General features: G+C 42.0%; 1 protein-coding gene across 1 annotated transcript; it reads left to right on the top strand.

The window, feature by feature from the left end:
• The first annotated feature begins 1155 nt into the window (after nucleotides 1-1155).
• Nucleotides 1156-14853, top strand: ATMIN (ATM interactor). The gene is made up of 4 exons (XM_080351836.1): nucleotides 1156-1353; nucleotides 6660-6785; nucleotides 7732-7931; nucleotides 8855-14853. Exons 1-4 carry the CDS (start codon nucleotides 1324-1326, stop codon nucleotides 10683-10685), a joined length of 2187 nt encoding a protein of 728 aa, XP_080207962.1. The 5' UTR covers nucleotides 1156-1323; the 3' UTR covers nucleotides 10686-14853.
• Nucleotides 14854-15150: the final 297 nt, after the last annotated feature.

Raw genomic sequence — 15150 nt, 5'->3', positions numbered from 1 at the left:
ACTCTGCAACCTTTTCTTCCTAATGCTCTCTCCCAAATAGCTCGAACACCTGAGATGATAATGATTTACCATGAGGTTCCAAAATACTGTAAACCACTGCACCTGGCCCACTGCCTGTTTCTGCCCGTTGTTTCTGGGAAAGGCAGGCTCCATTCTCCATCCCCTTTTTGACAACCCAAAAGTTGGTCTTATTTTCAGATATACATTTTATCTCCACCAAGGCTATTGTAAGGGTGGCGCAGCAATTCGGGAAAGCAGGCATGAATAATAATTAATAATTCACAAGGACAGAATGGCCGCAGGACAGGGCCGTAGAACCAGCCCGAGGCCCCAGCCCCTCCTGGAAGCTCCACACGTCACCTCGCTCTTCCCGTTGAGGGTGGGCCCCATGTACCCTTTTTCCCCTAACTGGCCAAACTCCAAGAGAAAACACTCCTGTGTATTGTCACTGGTTCTTTAAAACTCAAGTCTCCACAAGGGAATAAGTGCAAACTATCCCAGCCGTGGAGGTGACACTGCAGCCCCATCCACGTTGGTATTGACATGTCTTCAAGTGCTCAAGCTCATCAATGATTATTGATATGTAAAGGGTGAGTGTCAGGAGCATGGAGCCAGGCTATTCTTGATGACAGCCAATGGTAGGACAAGGGGCAATGGGTACAAACTGGAACACAGGAGATTTAGACTTAAATTTGAGAAGAAACTTCTTCCCGGCGAGGGTGTCAGAGCCTGGCCCAGGCTGCCCAGGGGGGTTGTGGAGTCTCCTCTCTGCAGACATTCCAACCCGCCTGGACACCTTCCTGTGTAACCTCATCTGGTGTTCCTGCTCCATGGGGGGACTGGACGGGGTTATCTTTTGAGGTCCCTTCCAGTCCCTGACATTCTATGATTCTATAACTCCGTGTGCTGTCTGCACCGTTACTGTACATTTTTCCCTGCAACGGTTCATCTCTCCCCGCCCCGCTCGCTGAGGCGGCCGCCCCGGCGCTCCCCCTCCCCTCCCAGCGCCCGCGACGTCGACGTAGGGGGGCGTGGCCGCGCCACGCGCCTGCTGAATATTCAACAGCGGCGCTGCCTATTGGCGGCCGCTCCCGGAAGTGGGGGGGCCGAGCAGCTGACAGCAACATGGCGGCGGCAGCAGCCGGGCGGCGTGGCGGGGGGTTGGGGCGGCCCCCGGCGCCCGCCGCTGTGCCCGTGGGGGACCTGCCGCCCGCCGGCGAGTTGGTGCGGCCCTCGGTGACAGAGCTGTCCCAAGTGCGGACCAACATCCTGTGCACGGTGCCCGGCTGCGGCAAGGTGCTGCCCAACAGCCCGGCCCTCAACATGCACCTCAGCAAGGCCCACCCGCTCCAGGTACCGCCTCGGGCCCGCCGCGCGGTCAGCCCGGGCCGGCCGCCTCCCTCCCGCTCCGCCCCGCGGGCCGGGGGGCTCCGTGACGGGGAGCTCCGGGTCGAAGCCACCGGGGGGACCTACCGGAGCTCTGGCCTCGCCCCCGCCCCTGCGAGGCGTCGCCCTGAGCCGCGGGCCGCCGGCTGCGGCCGGTGGGGGGACCCGCTCCTGCTCGGGAAGGCTCGGGGGCTGGGGACCGGCCCGGGGGCGGCGGCGTTTGGCTTTACTGGGCTTTGGTTTGGGGAGCGTCGCGAGACCGGGGTAGGGGGTTGTCCCACATGGGTATAACGACGCGTTTCTCCTCATCTCTTGTTTAAATCTGCCCCACGCGAAAAGCTTGTGCCGGTGTATGTGTAAATACACGAGTGAGTGTGCACAGCCCGAGCAGACCTCTTGGGAATTCCACTAACATTGCTTACAGAAAATAACCGATTTTGTACCAGGATTAAACATAACTAGAGCAGTTTAAAGTTCTTTGGTGCTCAGTGTCTGTTATCTCACTCATTTATCACTTGTCTCTCAGCAGGAGGACTCTACCCCTGCTTGTGAGGTGCTGTGCAGAAATGCTGCATCTCCTACTCTTAGCAGTTGGCAAACCATCATAATCCGAACCCTGAGTGCTGTTATGCTGGGGGTTTTGTTTGTTTTTTAAAAGTGTCTGAGCCAAAAAAAGCTCTAGGTGGATGCCATTTTGGAAACAAGCCCTCATTACCATAGTGCTCTGAGAAAACGCAGCGTATGCTGGGGAGGAGGAGAGCCGTGGCTCGGCAAGCGTGGATTTGAGCGTGGGCCTTTCAGAAAGATACCCTGTTCTCAAAATCATAATGCCAAGTGTGTAAGGACAAGTCCTATTCCTGGAAATAGGAGCATTCAGAGCTGCATTCTGAAAGTGCAGCCCCAGTGGGCAAACAATAAACATACTTGTTTTGTGAAATGGCTAATGGGAGAATAAAGTGTGTGTTACAGATGGGCATTGATGATGAACAAAAGCAAATAATAGCTTCAAGCATCTCCCATCTCTGATTGTTTTATTTAATTTCCTAGTATGCACTAACAGCTTTTGTGGGTGTTATGTGTTATATCTCACCTCTGTGTGTGAGTGGAGGTACAACAGAAGTTAAAAATGTTCATTTGGGTTCAGCAGACGGTTATTTTGGTTGTGAGCTTGTATGCTGAGGATATGCAGCAGCCAGCGAGGAATGCGGCTGGTGGGTTCTGTAACCCATGTTTGGGCTGTGATGGGTGAGGAAATGCTGCTTTCTCACCAGTTGCCTAGATGGCTGTTAACTATTGGTGCCTTGTAGAATTTTAACATATTTCTCACTCATAATTACTAAATTTTGTGATAAATACTGAAACATGGATGGATGCAGGTTTTCAGGAACATTTGATGTATTCCAAGGGCATTGTAGTTGAGAGAAAAATGTTATTGAGGCTAATTTTTCTGTACTATGTCTTAGATAAAATATCTTCAGTATTATGTATGGCTCAACAAAGCATCTTGAATGAAAGGATAAAGATGTGAAGGTAAAAATACATATATATATATATATAGAGAGAGAGAGAGGTGTGTGTTACTCTTGTCTCTCCAGAAAGAGATGGACTCAGACATTTTCATACTAATATTTCCTTTTAAGAGATAACCGATTGTCCAGACAAAAATAATTTTGTAGCTTGCATTTGTTAGTGAAACATGAGGAATTAGTGAAGAGGCAGTTTTGTAAATGAGACAGTAAGAAGCTACTGGGAAAGGAGAGAACATAGTGCTGAAGAGAAGGGAGGTTGACTTGGTTAATTTTCATTAATAAAAGTTGCACCAGTAGGATCTTTTGATACCAGAAACTATGAGGTCATGTTGCTGCAGAGAAAGCACATGTACGTAGGAAAGCAAGATTTCCTTATGAAAACAGAGTCAAGTGCAGTAGTACGAGGTTAGAGTCTTGCAAACTGATAACAATTTGATCAGTCCTGGTTTGTAGCAGAAATAACACTTGCAAAAGCTGTTTGGTCATATGTGTATGAGCACTTAGGGTAATGTTGCTGTGAGAAGGGCAGCCCTAAAATATGTGAGAAGGATATTCTGTCACTGCTGTAGGGTAGAAATCTGATTTGAATAAGCTAAAATGAAAGCAGAAGAGGTATAGGAAAGGGCTCCTAAGGGGGATGAATGGCAAGGGTCTCTGACAAAGGGACATTAAAAGAATTTGGCTTGTTTGGCCAAACACAAGAAGATATGATGAAGTGTTGATATACAAATGTTTATTTTCTGGCTCCTTAGTTTAACTAAGCCAATAAAAAATGAGAACAGTGGATGCAAACTGGCACTGAATATATTAGGCTTGGGGTTGTTTTGAATTCTTCGGTCTTCTCTCTGTATTGTTTTATGGGGAGAAGGGGAAGACTTCTGTGTAGCTGAAAAATGAAGCTAGAGGAGTTCATGTAAAGGAAAGGATTCTGTGGATTCCTGTGATAGCAGCGGGGCTGTGGTCAGTGCTGAACTGGAAGGGGTAGGTTACCCATGTGCAAATATTAACTACAATGATAGTTGTCATAATAAGAATAAAGGCATTTCTCTCCATCCTGCTTAGTTAAGAAATGCACGATCTTCTGCTGGAAAAAAAAAAAAAAAGATAAGTGTTTTAAATAGTTGGCTACAGTCTACAGTAACTTATTGTTTTAAATTAATCCTTTGGAGTAAGCCTTGCTGTTTCAGGAAAGCAAGACGTCACTAAGTTCACCTTGACTAGATCAGTAGCCAGGGTTGTTACTTTCCATTTTCTATGTTGTTGCCACAAACCCTGTCCAGTGCCAGGATTCCTTACAACACAAGTGTCTGCGTTGTGTGAAGTTAATTGAACAAATATCTACCGATAATTGTGGTGGGTGGCTACTGCAGAAACAGGGGAAGTAAAATCAGACATACAAGGAAAGAACTTGTGAGAACATCTGAAATGTGACTGGCCAGACGGGTTTTTAAGATATCAGATTAATCATTTAGGGCCTGGAGGACTTTGAAGAGGGTCAAAACAAGATTACTGTCTGGATAGGGTTACTTATATGTGTAGAGTATCTTTCAACTTGTCACAACAAATTTGTTGTGATTTGTGCCTTGAAAATCTATGTTGCAGCTGTTTAAAAAAGCATTTTATTCATGTTTATATAGCATTTAAACACTTGGTGTTATTTTATACCTTTAGTAGTTAAGTAGTTTTAAATAACTTGACTATGGTTTACCTCCTAAGTGCCTGAACGTATTTCCCATATTACCATGTCTTTCGTTGGGTTGTGACAGTAAATATAACACGCTTAGAATAACTTCTTACTTGGAAAGAAGTAACTCATATTGTCGCTTACTAAGTGTATTGATTTTTGTCTGCAGTGGGAGAGACCAACCATAGTTTTGACTTAAAGGCAAATCTTTTTTTCTCCTGAAGACTTGGAGACTGGCATCTGGTCAAAGTGTTTCTGGGTGAACTCAGGGTTAAAAAGTGTAACTGGGGGTAGTGGGGCTGGAACAACCGGATTTCTTTGGGTCATGTTCCTGTTGGGTGGCTCTCAGAAGCAGAAGAATAATCACAGTAGTTATTCAGCAGAGATAAACCAGGCCTGTTTATGAATCATTTGTCCATGGGGAAAACTACTGTACATAGAGATGCTTAGAAGGTTAAAACATTACATGAAAACTCCCTTTTTGGAGAATTACCCCAGTTTTTCCTGATGAAATGGCAGCTGATCAGTTTGGTCAAGAGACTCTAAATTTCGCTTCTTTGAGTATGGTGCGTTACAAACAAAAATGAACTTGTGGCCATGTCAGCAGGTAGCAGTGTTGAGTGTGTGGAAATACAATTGAAATGTTGCTTGAAGTGAGTACATTTTACAAAAGTATCTTAGATTGAGAGATGATTTGAGGAAAACCCAAATCGTTTAAGTGTCTCACTCATCTGCTTCATGATATTGCTGATGTGCAGATGAAATGAGTGCTTCAAAAGCTCAGAACACGGAGGGTTTTGACTAACTGTAGGTAGGTAATAATTGGGGGTGTGAGCAGGGAACCCCTTTGTTAAGGTACATACTTTCTGTTTGCTTCACATGGGATGATTTGTGCTTTGCGGATTCTTTATGTTTGGTCTAACTTGTATAAACACGAAGCAGCTGGAGATCTGCCCAGGGAAGGCAGCTAGGGAGTGACTGCTGTAAAATCAACATTCTGCCACTTACTGTGCTCACTGTCACTGTGCTCATGCTCTGGAAAATCAGGTGCAGAGCTCAAACAGGGCATGCTCTGGTGATTCTCCCCTGAATAATTATCTTGGGATGCCACTGTGGACTGCTGTCACTGGCTCTGAGGACTTGTTTGGCCTCCTACTTGGTCTCAGGCTGTAAGGGCACTCATGTCTACTCTGAGCATCAGATTTTAATAGTTCACTTTTAATTTTTTGCTTAGACACAGTTGCCTGGTGTTTCCACTGAGACTCTTTCAGATAGGATGTGCCTAGAGGGACAGGTCTTGTCTGGTTTCCATGGCTGTGTCCTCAATAGAAATAGGTTCTATGTGGTTGAACAATCTGGAAAATCCCACTAGGGTGTGTGTTTTAATATGTATTTTTTAGGTCCTTTTTGAGCATGTTCTGTTACTTCTGTTGTGTATGTGTGATGGTCACTGAAGGCAGATCACATGAAAGCACAGTTATAGGAGCCATTTAATGTTTGGAGGTTCAGAATTAGCATACCAGTTGTTATCTTTGTAGACTTAAGTGAGATGTGGTTTATGATCTGAATTAAGTGGCAGAGTGTACTTGGCATTTTTCATTTTATTACAAGTAAACTCTAAATCATGCCAGCGGAATTGCAGCATCAGGGCAGTGTTGTGTTACACAGTGTGTGGCTAATTTTAATGGAGCTTCAAGTCGGCTATGCTGCTAACAACTAAAACCACATTGAATTGGCAGTGTAGTGCAGTATCTGTGGGGAAAGCTTTTGGCTCAAATAACACAAAAGGTGGTTATAATTGACTTGGGGCAGTGAGTAAAAGTACGATAACACTGCTCTATAGAGCTGGTTGTGATTTCACTTGGTAGTTTTGATGGTATATTTGCAACGTAGTGTCCACATAGGTGGAAAATTCCATTTGAACTTTCAAATCACTTGGGAAAGTGTCTTCAATTCATCGGGGTGTGCAAACTCAGTGAGCTGAAGTTGATGTGTATTCAGTGTTGGCTTTAATATGCAAACCTGTAGAATTGTCAACTTCTCAATTGGTTCTTTTTCAGGATGGAAAACTTAATGCGCCAATAAGGAAAGGTTTGAAAACTTCACAGAAATTCTACTGCTGTCCTATTGAAGGCTGTCCTAGAGGACCAAACAGACCATTTTCTCAGTTTTCTCTTGTAAAACAGGTATTCCTATTTCCTAGAGTATTCTTTTCATACTGATTTGGTCCTGGCTGTCTCTGCTCCAAAGAGTGTGCACTTTTACATTCAGATATGAGCAAAGCTCCCCAACATATATCCAGAAGTTGGAGAATTGTATGCAGAAACTCCACATGGCCATATGGTTAATGAATTTGCATGTTGATATTAGAGGACTCAAACCTTTTGCTCAGGCAGATGCCAGTATGCTCTACTAAACTAGAAGACAGCCCCCTCCACAAATCAAAAAGATAAAGATCGAAGATGGGGGGCGGGCAGGAAATCACAGTAGGAACTAACAAAGGTTTAAAATGTGGCTGATGCTTTTAAACTGCTTTTGAAGTGGTCAAGAGTTAAGAGTTTTTATCTACTTTAGTATCAAAATGCATTTGTTTACCTGTTGAAGCAAACATGTAAGCCTTGTTTCTGCATGAGTGAGTAAAAGAGCACTCTTCTGCTGTTGGTTACCTGTGATAACCTGGGAAGACCATGGGAGTTGAGTGGCTGGCGCTTAGAAAAGGAAAAATTCTGGTGTTTGCTCTGAAGTTGACCTGTTTGACTTCAGGCCGTTTACTCAGTTGTAGATCTTGAGGAGTGCACACATGTTGCAACATACACTTACTATGCTCTTTGGCAAGGTTTATCTATAGATTTATTAATGTCCATAGGAAACCTCCAATAGCATTAGGACACATAAATGTTTATCTGTCTTTTAAGATGCATGTAGCACAAACAGATTTGCAAACTTAAAATTCTTTCTGTTGATTTCTTTAAGCTTGTAACGTATTCTAATGAGACTTTTCAAAGAGATTTAATTCTACTCTTCTGTGCTATTTAACAACTAAAAAAATGTAAATATTAATGTCTCCCTAAACTTGATTTCTTTTTTTATCCTAGCTAAAGGCTGATGTTTACTTTTCATTGTGTATTCTAGCACTTTATGAAAATGCATGCTGAAAAGAAGCACAAATGTGATAAGTGTAGTAACTCCTATGGTACAGAATGGTATTTGAAACGGCACATAGAGGTCTGTGGCAAGACTTTCCAGTGTACTTGTGGGTGCCCTTATGCCAGCAGAACCGCATTACTGTCTCATATTTACAGAACTGGCCACGAAATTCCTGCAGAACACAGGTAAAAGTGAACAGTTAAGTAATGATACTTACATTCATCACCAAGTCCTCTGTCTCGCATATACTGGCTTTTTGTCTCCTTTCTGTTGATTATGTTGGAAATAGGCTCACATTGTTTTAGCTATAAAGCAGTTTGCAGTTTCTTTGTTCTGTTGCTTTTAGTAGTTGCTGTTTTGTTGAAGGCAATGATGATTGTCTAATCAATAAGATTAGGTTTCTCCACATATAAAACAAAAAGTACTGTCAGTGTGATGGTACCGGTGACCCTGCCTTGCGTGGCATAAATGCTCCTGGCTCTTGTTGCTTTTACAGTTCTCTGACAGTAGAGATGACTTGGAAATGTTTACAGCTGATAACTGTGGTGTGGAATGAAGTTCAGTGTCTTTTCTTTATAGATCAGTCATCTTTGCGAGCATTAGTGGATTTTTTTAAATGCCTATATATGCATTTTTAGATTTATAGTTGTCTTAAGGTATACATCTATTTCATAAAGGGTAATTGTTTCTTGAGGCCTGTCCTGTCTTGGAGATGCAAAACTTAATTTTGCAGCAGTGCTAATTGTATCTTCAGTTTCTGTGAGAGACCTTTACCTGTACACTAATTTTGACCTTCAAAGTAACAAATTAAACATCTTCAAATCGGAGTCCTTAGTGTACAAAGGGGAAGAAGCCATCTAAAATTCCACCTACATTTAGAAATAGGTCTCTATGAAAGAGGTAGCCTTTTTTTTTTTAAATTAGGAATGAAATTTTACAAAACTGAAGTTCGTGGAGTCTCTTTATGTTTTAATCAGGATTAGTTGTCTTCTCATATCCAACCTCATCTGTGACTTCAGTTTCTATTTTCAATGCAATGACTCAAAAGAATGGAAAGCAGATGTTTTGTGCTTGAAAGGAGTGTAAATTATTAATCTCATGTTTACAGGGATCCTCCTAGTAAGAAAAGAAAAATGGAAAGCTCCGTCCATAATCAGCAGTTGGCAGAGAAAGCAAATGAAGCATTCGTCAATACACACAACAATAATCCTGGCACTCAGGAACTGGAGTCCTCTGAAGTGAAACTAGTGGCCTCTCTTGAAGGCTCCCGCAGTTCTAACTTCACGAACCAAATGCAGCCAAAATGTACACCCAAGATGCTTTTACCAAAGCCCAAGATGGCTTTGGTTAAACTCCCAGTGATGCAGCTGGCTCCCCTGCCTGTGTATGTATCTGCAACAGACTCTGCTGTCAAACCTGCTGTAGTAGCTGTCGATAATCACGGTTCAGTTGTAAGTACTGTTCATTTATTGCCTCAATCTATAGGAATTCTGATTCCAGCACTGGAGGCAGAAACACTTGTATTTAAAGATAGTATGCCTGTTTCAAAGGTGACAAATTCTGGTGATCGTGAACCAGTAAGTACTGGGGTACAAGTCGACTTGGATAAAGTTGCATCGAATAACATGGGGCAAGAGCTGGGGAATGTTTGTCCCAAGAATAAAATTTCTTCAATAAATATACAGACTGACCTATCTTATATTTCACAGAACTTTGTACCAGCTGCAGCCTGGACTCCCAGTTCTTCTGTATCCTCTTGCTCTCAGACAGATCTGTCGTTCAGTTCACAGGTTTCGTTACCCATCAGTGTACAAACACAGACGCTGCTGCCTGCTTCCAAACTAACTTCATCCATAGCTGCTCAGACTGATGCATTTAGTCAGGTTTGTTTTCCAACGTGTGGCATTTCTAGAGAGACTCAAACCAGTAGGACGCAGGACTCGCTGGATGGCAGAGTGCAGATGGACCAGGCTGTGATGTGCTCAGACATCTTTGACAATGTTCATCCGCCATATAATGTTTCTACTCACATTGAACTTCCAGAAAACAGCTTAATGCCTGCAAATATAGATCAAACCTTGCTGCAAAGGAGTAATTGCAAGAGCCCGAATCAAGATACGGTGAAGTCTGAATCTCTTATCAGCTTCAATACACAGACTAACATACTTCCACCTCAAAATACAACGGATAATCAAACCCAGACAATGGACCTACTAAGTGATCTGGAAAACATCTTTTCAGGAAATATGTCTGGCCAGACACTGGATAATCGTGGCCTTTTGTCTCAGACAAGTTCTAATGCTGATACACATCTGCCATCTGGTCCATCACAGAGCACGGGAATAGACTTTGACATTGAAGAGTTCTTTTCAGCATCCAATATCCAAACTCAGACTGAAGAGAGTGAGCTTGGTACCCTGAACTCTGAGCCAGTTTTGGAGTCACTGGACATTGAAACTCAGACTGATTTCTTATTTTCAGACAGTGCCACTCAATCGTATAGCTGCCGAGGAAATTCTAACTTCTTAGGCTTGGAGATGTTTGATACACAGACACAGACAGACTTGAATTTCTTCTTGGACAGTAATACCCATCTGCCTTTAGGAAGTATTCTGAAGCAGTCTAGTTTCTCCATGAGTACTGACTCATCTGATACGGAAACCCAGACAGAAGTGTATCCGACTACTAAAAATATACCTACTCAGAACATGGAAAGCAAAGTCCAGCTCAGTAGTGCTGAAACACAGACTATGGATAGCTGCTTCGAGAATCTAGGGAGCCTGTTCCTCACCAGCAACGAGACGCAGACAGCAATGGATGACTTTCTTCTGGCTGACTTGGCCTGGAATACAATGGAGTCCCAGTTCAGCTCAGTGGAAACACAGACCTGTGAAGAGCTGTGCTCCTTGTTTCAGAGCTCTGCCAAGCCCAGCCATTGAGCACTACGGAACAGAGCTCTTTCCTGTGCTTTGAAATTAAGTTATTGGGGTGGGAGAGGCAGATTGACCAAGATAGCCGCTTTGCATCATTGAATGTAGTTGTCATGAGCAGTTGGCCCAAGAGGCTTCTCATGCTGCAGGTCCTGTTGCGTATGTAACGTTACATAAGCTACGTGTCTGTAAATGGGGGAAGGGAGGACTGTAACTTGTTAATGTACGTTTGAACCTTGAAAAATATTATGTGGTGCCTATGTTTTTTCCTCAAACTTCTTTAGAAAGCTGATGCTGCTTTCATTTAAGTGGAAGAACTTACAAACTAGTTCTGTGTATATCTCTATTCCTGGCTTATGTATAGGGTTCCAATGTGCTGGACCAAAACTCTGACCTGTCCAACTCATATGCTTCCCTGAACTTATGGGGAGGATTCTATTAGTGTAAGCTACTTCTGTTTACTTTTTTTAGTAGCTTGTATTTGAAATCCGATATGAACATAATAAGCTGTATTGTCTTCTTTTACTTTATGCCTTTGCAGCTCACTCTCCTGAATAAGTGGGTATTTTCCAAATACCTGTCCAACACTAGATATAGACTCTTGGAATTGTTGAATATATTTATAATTTAAAATATGTAGACAGCAGTACTTAGGTGGTTTTTTTTCCCTGAGTGGCACTGATGCCCTTTGAAGGGTAGGAAAAGAACCTGGAATACATAATTATAGGGAAAATTAGTATATCATCCTTTTAGCTAGTGTAATAAATGGGACTACCATTTTTAGAGTCTTCAGGAGGGATTTGCTTAAATTATTTCTGACTGTAAGATGCAAGTGTTACAATGTGTGTGCCTCAAAGACTGGAATAATTTCTTTTTGCTGAAGTTCTCTTAGCTCTATTAAGATGAAAGTTGAGAAATGCTACAGTGGTTTATACCTCTATTACCTTAATAGAAACCTTTAGAAATGGGAAGTTAAATTCTCTGAAACACTCACCTAGAGTCTTGTTTTTGGACTTGGTGCTTCCAAAAACAGTTGGAATCCCAGAAACCTGGTCAGAACAGCTGTAACTTGCTTTTGCACATTGATCTGCAGGCCTCAGTTCCTGCAGCTTTTAGAGAGGTTTTCTGAGTATAGTGAAATTCAAACAAACTGATTTTTCAGAGAAAAAACGTTCCATCTTACCCTTTATACCATTGTTTGCAGTATTTTTCATTTGTAAGAAAAAAAAAAATTAAGCCAGTTGTGAATGTATGTTGGAATTTGGCCTTAACTCATTTTATCTCTTACTATAATACCTGTAAAATGTAGGCCTCTGCTTTTGTCCCAGGCAGGTTTAGTTTCTGTTACCTTAAATGAAAAGAAACCTCTTCATGTCAAATTCCTGGGCCTGTCACAGGCTTTACTCCTCCATTGTGAGAGGTATCGGCTGCCTGTTTACTGGGTGGCCCATCAGCAATGTACATTCAAGCCTTAGTTTTTGAAGACTCACTATGCTTTGTGCTTCATATCCTCAACTCAGATGTGGGAGTTCAGTTACTCATCCATTGCAGCCAGCTTGTTTTCTTGAAAATGAGCAACACTTTTAATTTTGTCCCTTCCTACCACTCTTTAAATTGCCATAGTTAACACGTGGATGTGATAAGCATCTCTGCTTTTACTTTGACCCTGAAACCGCAGCTCTGTTGCCTGTTTAAGTTGTAGGCATTTCTGGGTGCGAGTTCAGATGCTTCCAGTCTTTGGCTGAAGAAACTGCAGAAAGGAATCAAGCAGTTTTCCCGGGGAATACAGTAATTTTGCTTTGGGGAGAGTCTCCCCCAGGTTTCACAATGTCTAGAGTCCTGATCTTAAAGCTGGAATGTATTCAAAAAGGAAGGCATCACTTGTAATTCTGTTTCATCTGAAGATACGGCTGAACCTTATTTACCTACGTACTTTGAAACTGAGAATTAAGATAAATGACAACATTAGGTTAATGTATTCTACCACAGTATTTTTCTAGTAATGTTGCATCTTCAGGTTGATACAAAAAAAATCAAACAAATGAAACATATCAAATCTGGGACATGCATTCTGTGAGAACATAAACACAAACCAGCTGAAAGATGAGAGGTCTGTCTTGTTGCTCTCCTTGTTTGTCGCAATGCTAAAAGTTTGTACGACAGTAGATGTATGTTTCTGCTACTTTTGTCTTTATTTGCATCTACTTCTGCTATTGTGCTTGTAAATGCTTCTTTCTGTTTTAGGTATGGAGGGAATCATACCCCCAACCTAGAGAAACTGGTAGGTTAAAGTTAGAGTTTACTTACACTATGTATTCTTAGCTATGCAAAGCTGATTGTGTCTAGAAATTTTTTCTTCCAAAGGATACAAAATCTTACAAAATATATATATACTTGTAGCTGTAAATGAAACAGCTGTAACTCAAGCCTTGGGAGACCTTGTCTAGTTTTGAACAATTCAATCAGTGTCTGTAACTTAATGTAGGAAACTAACACTTGTTACAAATTCTTATTCCAAGGCACACACAGAGTCATTTTTTCTGTTGAAAACAAAAGGCTGCATTTCCCTGTTAGTCACGTGTACCTTGATTGTGTAGAGCAACAGAACAAAGAAAGATGACTGCCTTGCACTGCTGTGAATCCTTATCCTGCCAACACATGCTCATGTGCTTAGTCAGATCTGAATTGAGTTTCTGTGAGGTTGGGTAGAGGCTTGGGATCTTAGAGTATTAAGGGGTTTTTTCACTAGCATTTCACAGAGAAGTTGCTAGGACTAACACAATACATCCTGGATCAACAGAAGGTGCTCAACTTGCAAGAGAGTATGTGTTACTGAAATGACGACTCAGAGGTAAACCAAATGTACTTGCCTTTATCATGAAGGTTGTACAGCTTCTTTTGCTTTAATCTTTTTCTGATGCGTTGTTTTTTTAAAAATATGATCTTAATGTACAGTTTAATGTTCCAAATACATTCACACCAAAATGTTGTTAACATTCTGGGCCTTGTCAGCTTTGTCATTCACGTTTGGTTTAAGGTGCTGCTGTGCTTGTGTTCCTAATAGAACAGGCCCGCTGTGAACAGACTTCGCGCCATCACTTTTTGTGAACACTATGAGGACATGGTTGTTTAGCTGTAGCAAGCTCCAATGCATGGTGCAAATGTCTATTTTCTGTTCCTTTTGTTGTTTTTAAACTGTTGATGTGAATTTAACTGTGTGCTAGAAGGGTGTGCTGCTTAGAGCATGACTGAATTTTCTCGTTTAAAATGCCATTGCTATGCAATGAACAGAACCAAGGACTACACCGTTCCGTGCTGCGTTGCCTTGCAGTCAGGTTGAGGGTATGTTTGTATTTGTGTGCGTGACTCTTCCGCTTCACCGAAAATGAAATCAGACAGCCCGAAACAGTGGAACCTCCTGGAGTTAAATAACAGAAGTCTTTTGCTTCTGATTCTCTTTCATGTCCTGGCTTTACAGCAGTATCTTCAGCGCAACTAGCAATGAATATAATAGATGACTCGTGATGATGTAAACTGTACAACCTCCGTTTCACAACAACTTGTGCTTTATGTGCCTGCTCCAGGCGCCGCATGCAGAGCTGGATTGACAGAGCTGCTGCCTACAGGTACTTGCAAGCGCATCTGCGATAAAGCTAGATATGGAAGATAGCCATGTATTTTTCAGCTTACAAAATTCAACACCTGACTATGATCTCATTTAAACTTGTAACTATTTGGAATGGATGAGTAATTAATCTCATGGGTGAGTCTTTCCCAAAGCATGTGTGAGTTATTCTCAGTAAGGCTGAGAAATGTCCTTAAAATATTTTTCTTCCCATCGCTGGTGGGATCTCGATCAGGTGGACAACTTTAGTTTTCAAAGGATGTCCGTGTTTAATTCTTGCTGTTTAAGCCAGTAAACTTGCAATGAGCAGCATTCATTTCTTAGACTATTTTACAAGTGACAATCCCAAAGAAGGAATGTTGTCCTAGTAATTGTGAAACTTTTAAGTATATTAATGCATGCAGAGAAAAACTTGTGCCAAAATGCTGTTTCATATTTCCCTCTGTTGGAAACTGAAGTGTTACACAAAGCTATTAGTAAGTTATTCACAAGTATTGAAATGTTTTGTTCACAAATGAAGCACTTAGTCCTGTAAATTATACATATTTTGGAATAAAGCTAACTTCAATCAGTTTTGCCTTTTGTTTTCATGACTCTGCTCTCCTGCCTCCAGAAGCATGGCTGGGGTAGTCAGTGCCTATTAGCAAGTACCCCCCATTGTTCCTTAATGTCTTACCTTTTGAAAACTGGGTGTCTTTTGCATTGGTAGAGATTTTGTGATTTAAAACTATCTTACAATGTTAGTCCTTGATCTCTAGGGGCTGCAAAAGTTTTCCTGTGTAGTCCTGCTTCTCAGTGAATCCTTAGGGAGTTACAACTAGCAACACAAATGTAATGGGAATGTCAAGG

This window comes from Nesoenas mayeri (assembly GCF_963082525.1).
Source record: "Nesoenas mayeri genome assembly, chromosome: 12".
Classification (NCBI taxonomy): Eukaryota; Metazoa; Chordata; class Aves; order Columbiformes; family Columbidae; genus Nesoenas; species Nesoenas mayeri.
The sequence above is the reverse complement of the archived record's forward strand: the minus strand, read 5'-3'. Positions and strand labels throughout refer to the sequence as shown.

Bases quoted from the DNA above. Each gene is read 5' to 3' on its own strand.
- ATMIN (XM_080351836.1), top strand. From the start codon at position 1,324: ATGCACCTCAGCAAGGCCCACCCGCTCCAG. The intron at 1,354-6,659 runs GTACCGCCTCGG...GTTCTTTTTCAG, and splicing joins GCAAGGCCCACCCGCTCCAG to GATGGAAAACTTAATGCGCC. The intron at 7,932-8,854 runs GTAAAAGTGAAC...TCATGTTTACAG, and splicing joins GAAATTCCTGCAGAACACAG to GGATCCTCCTAGTAAGAAAA.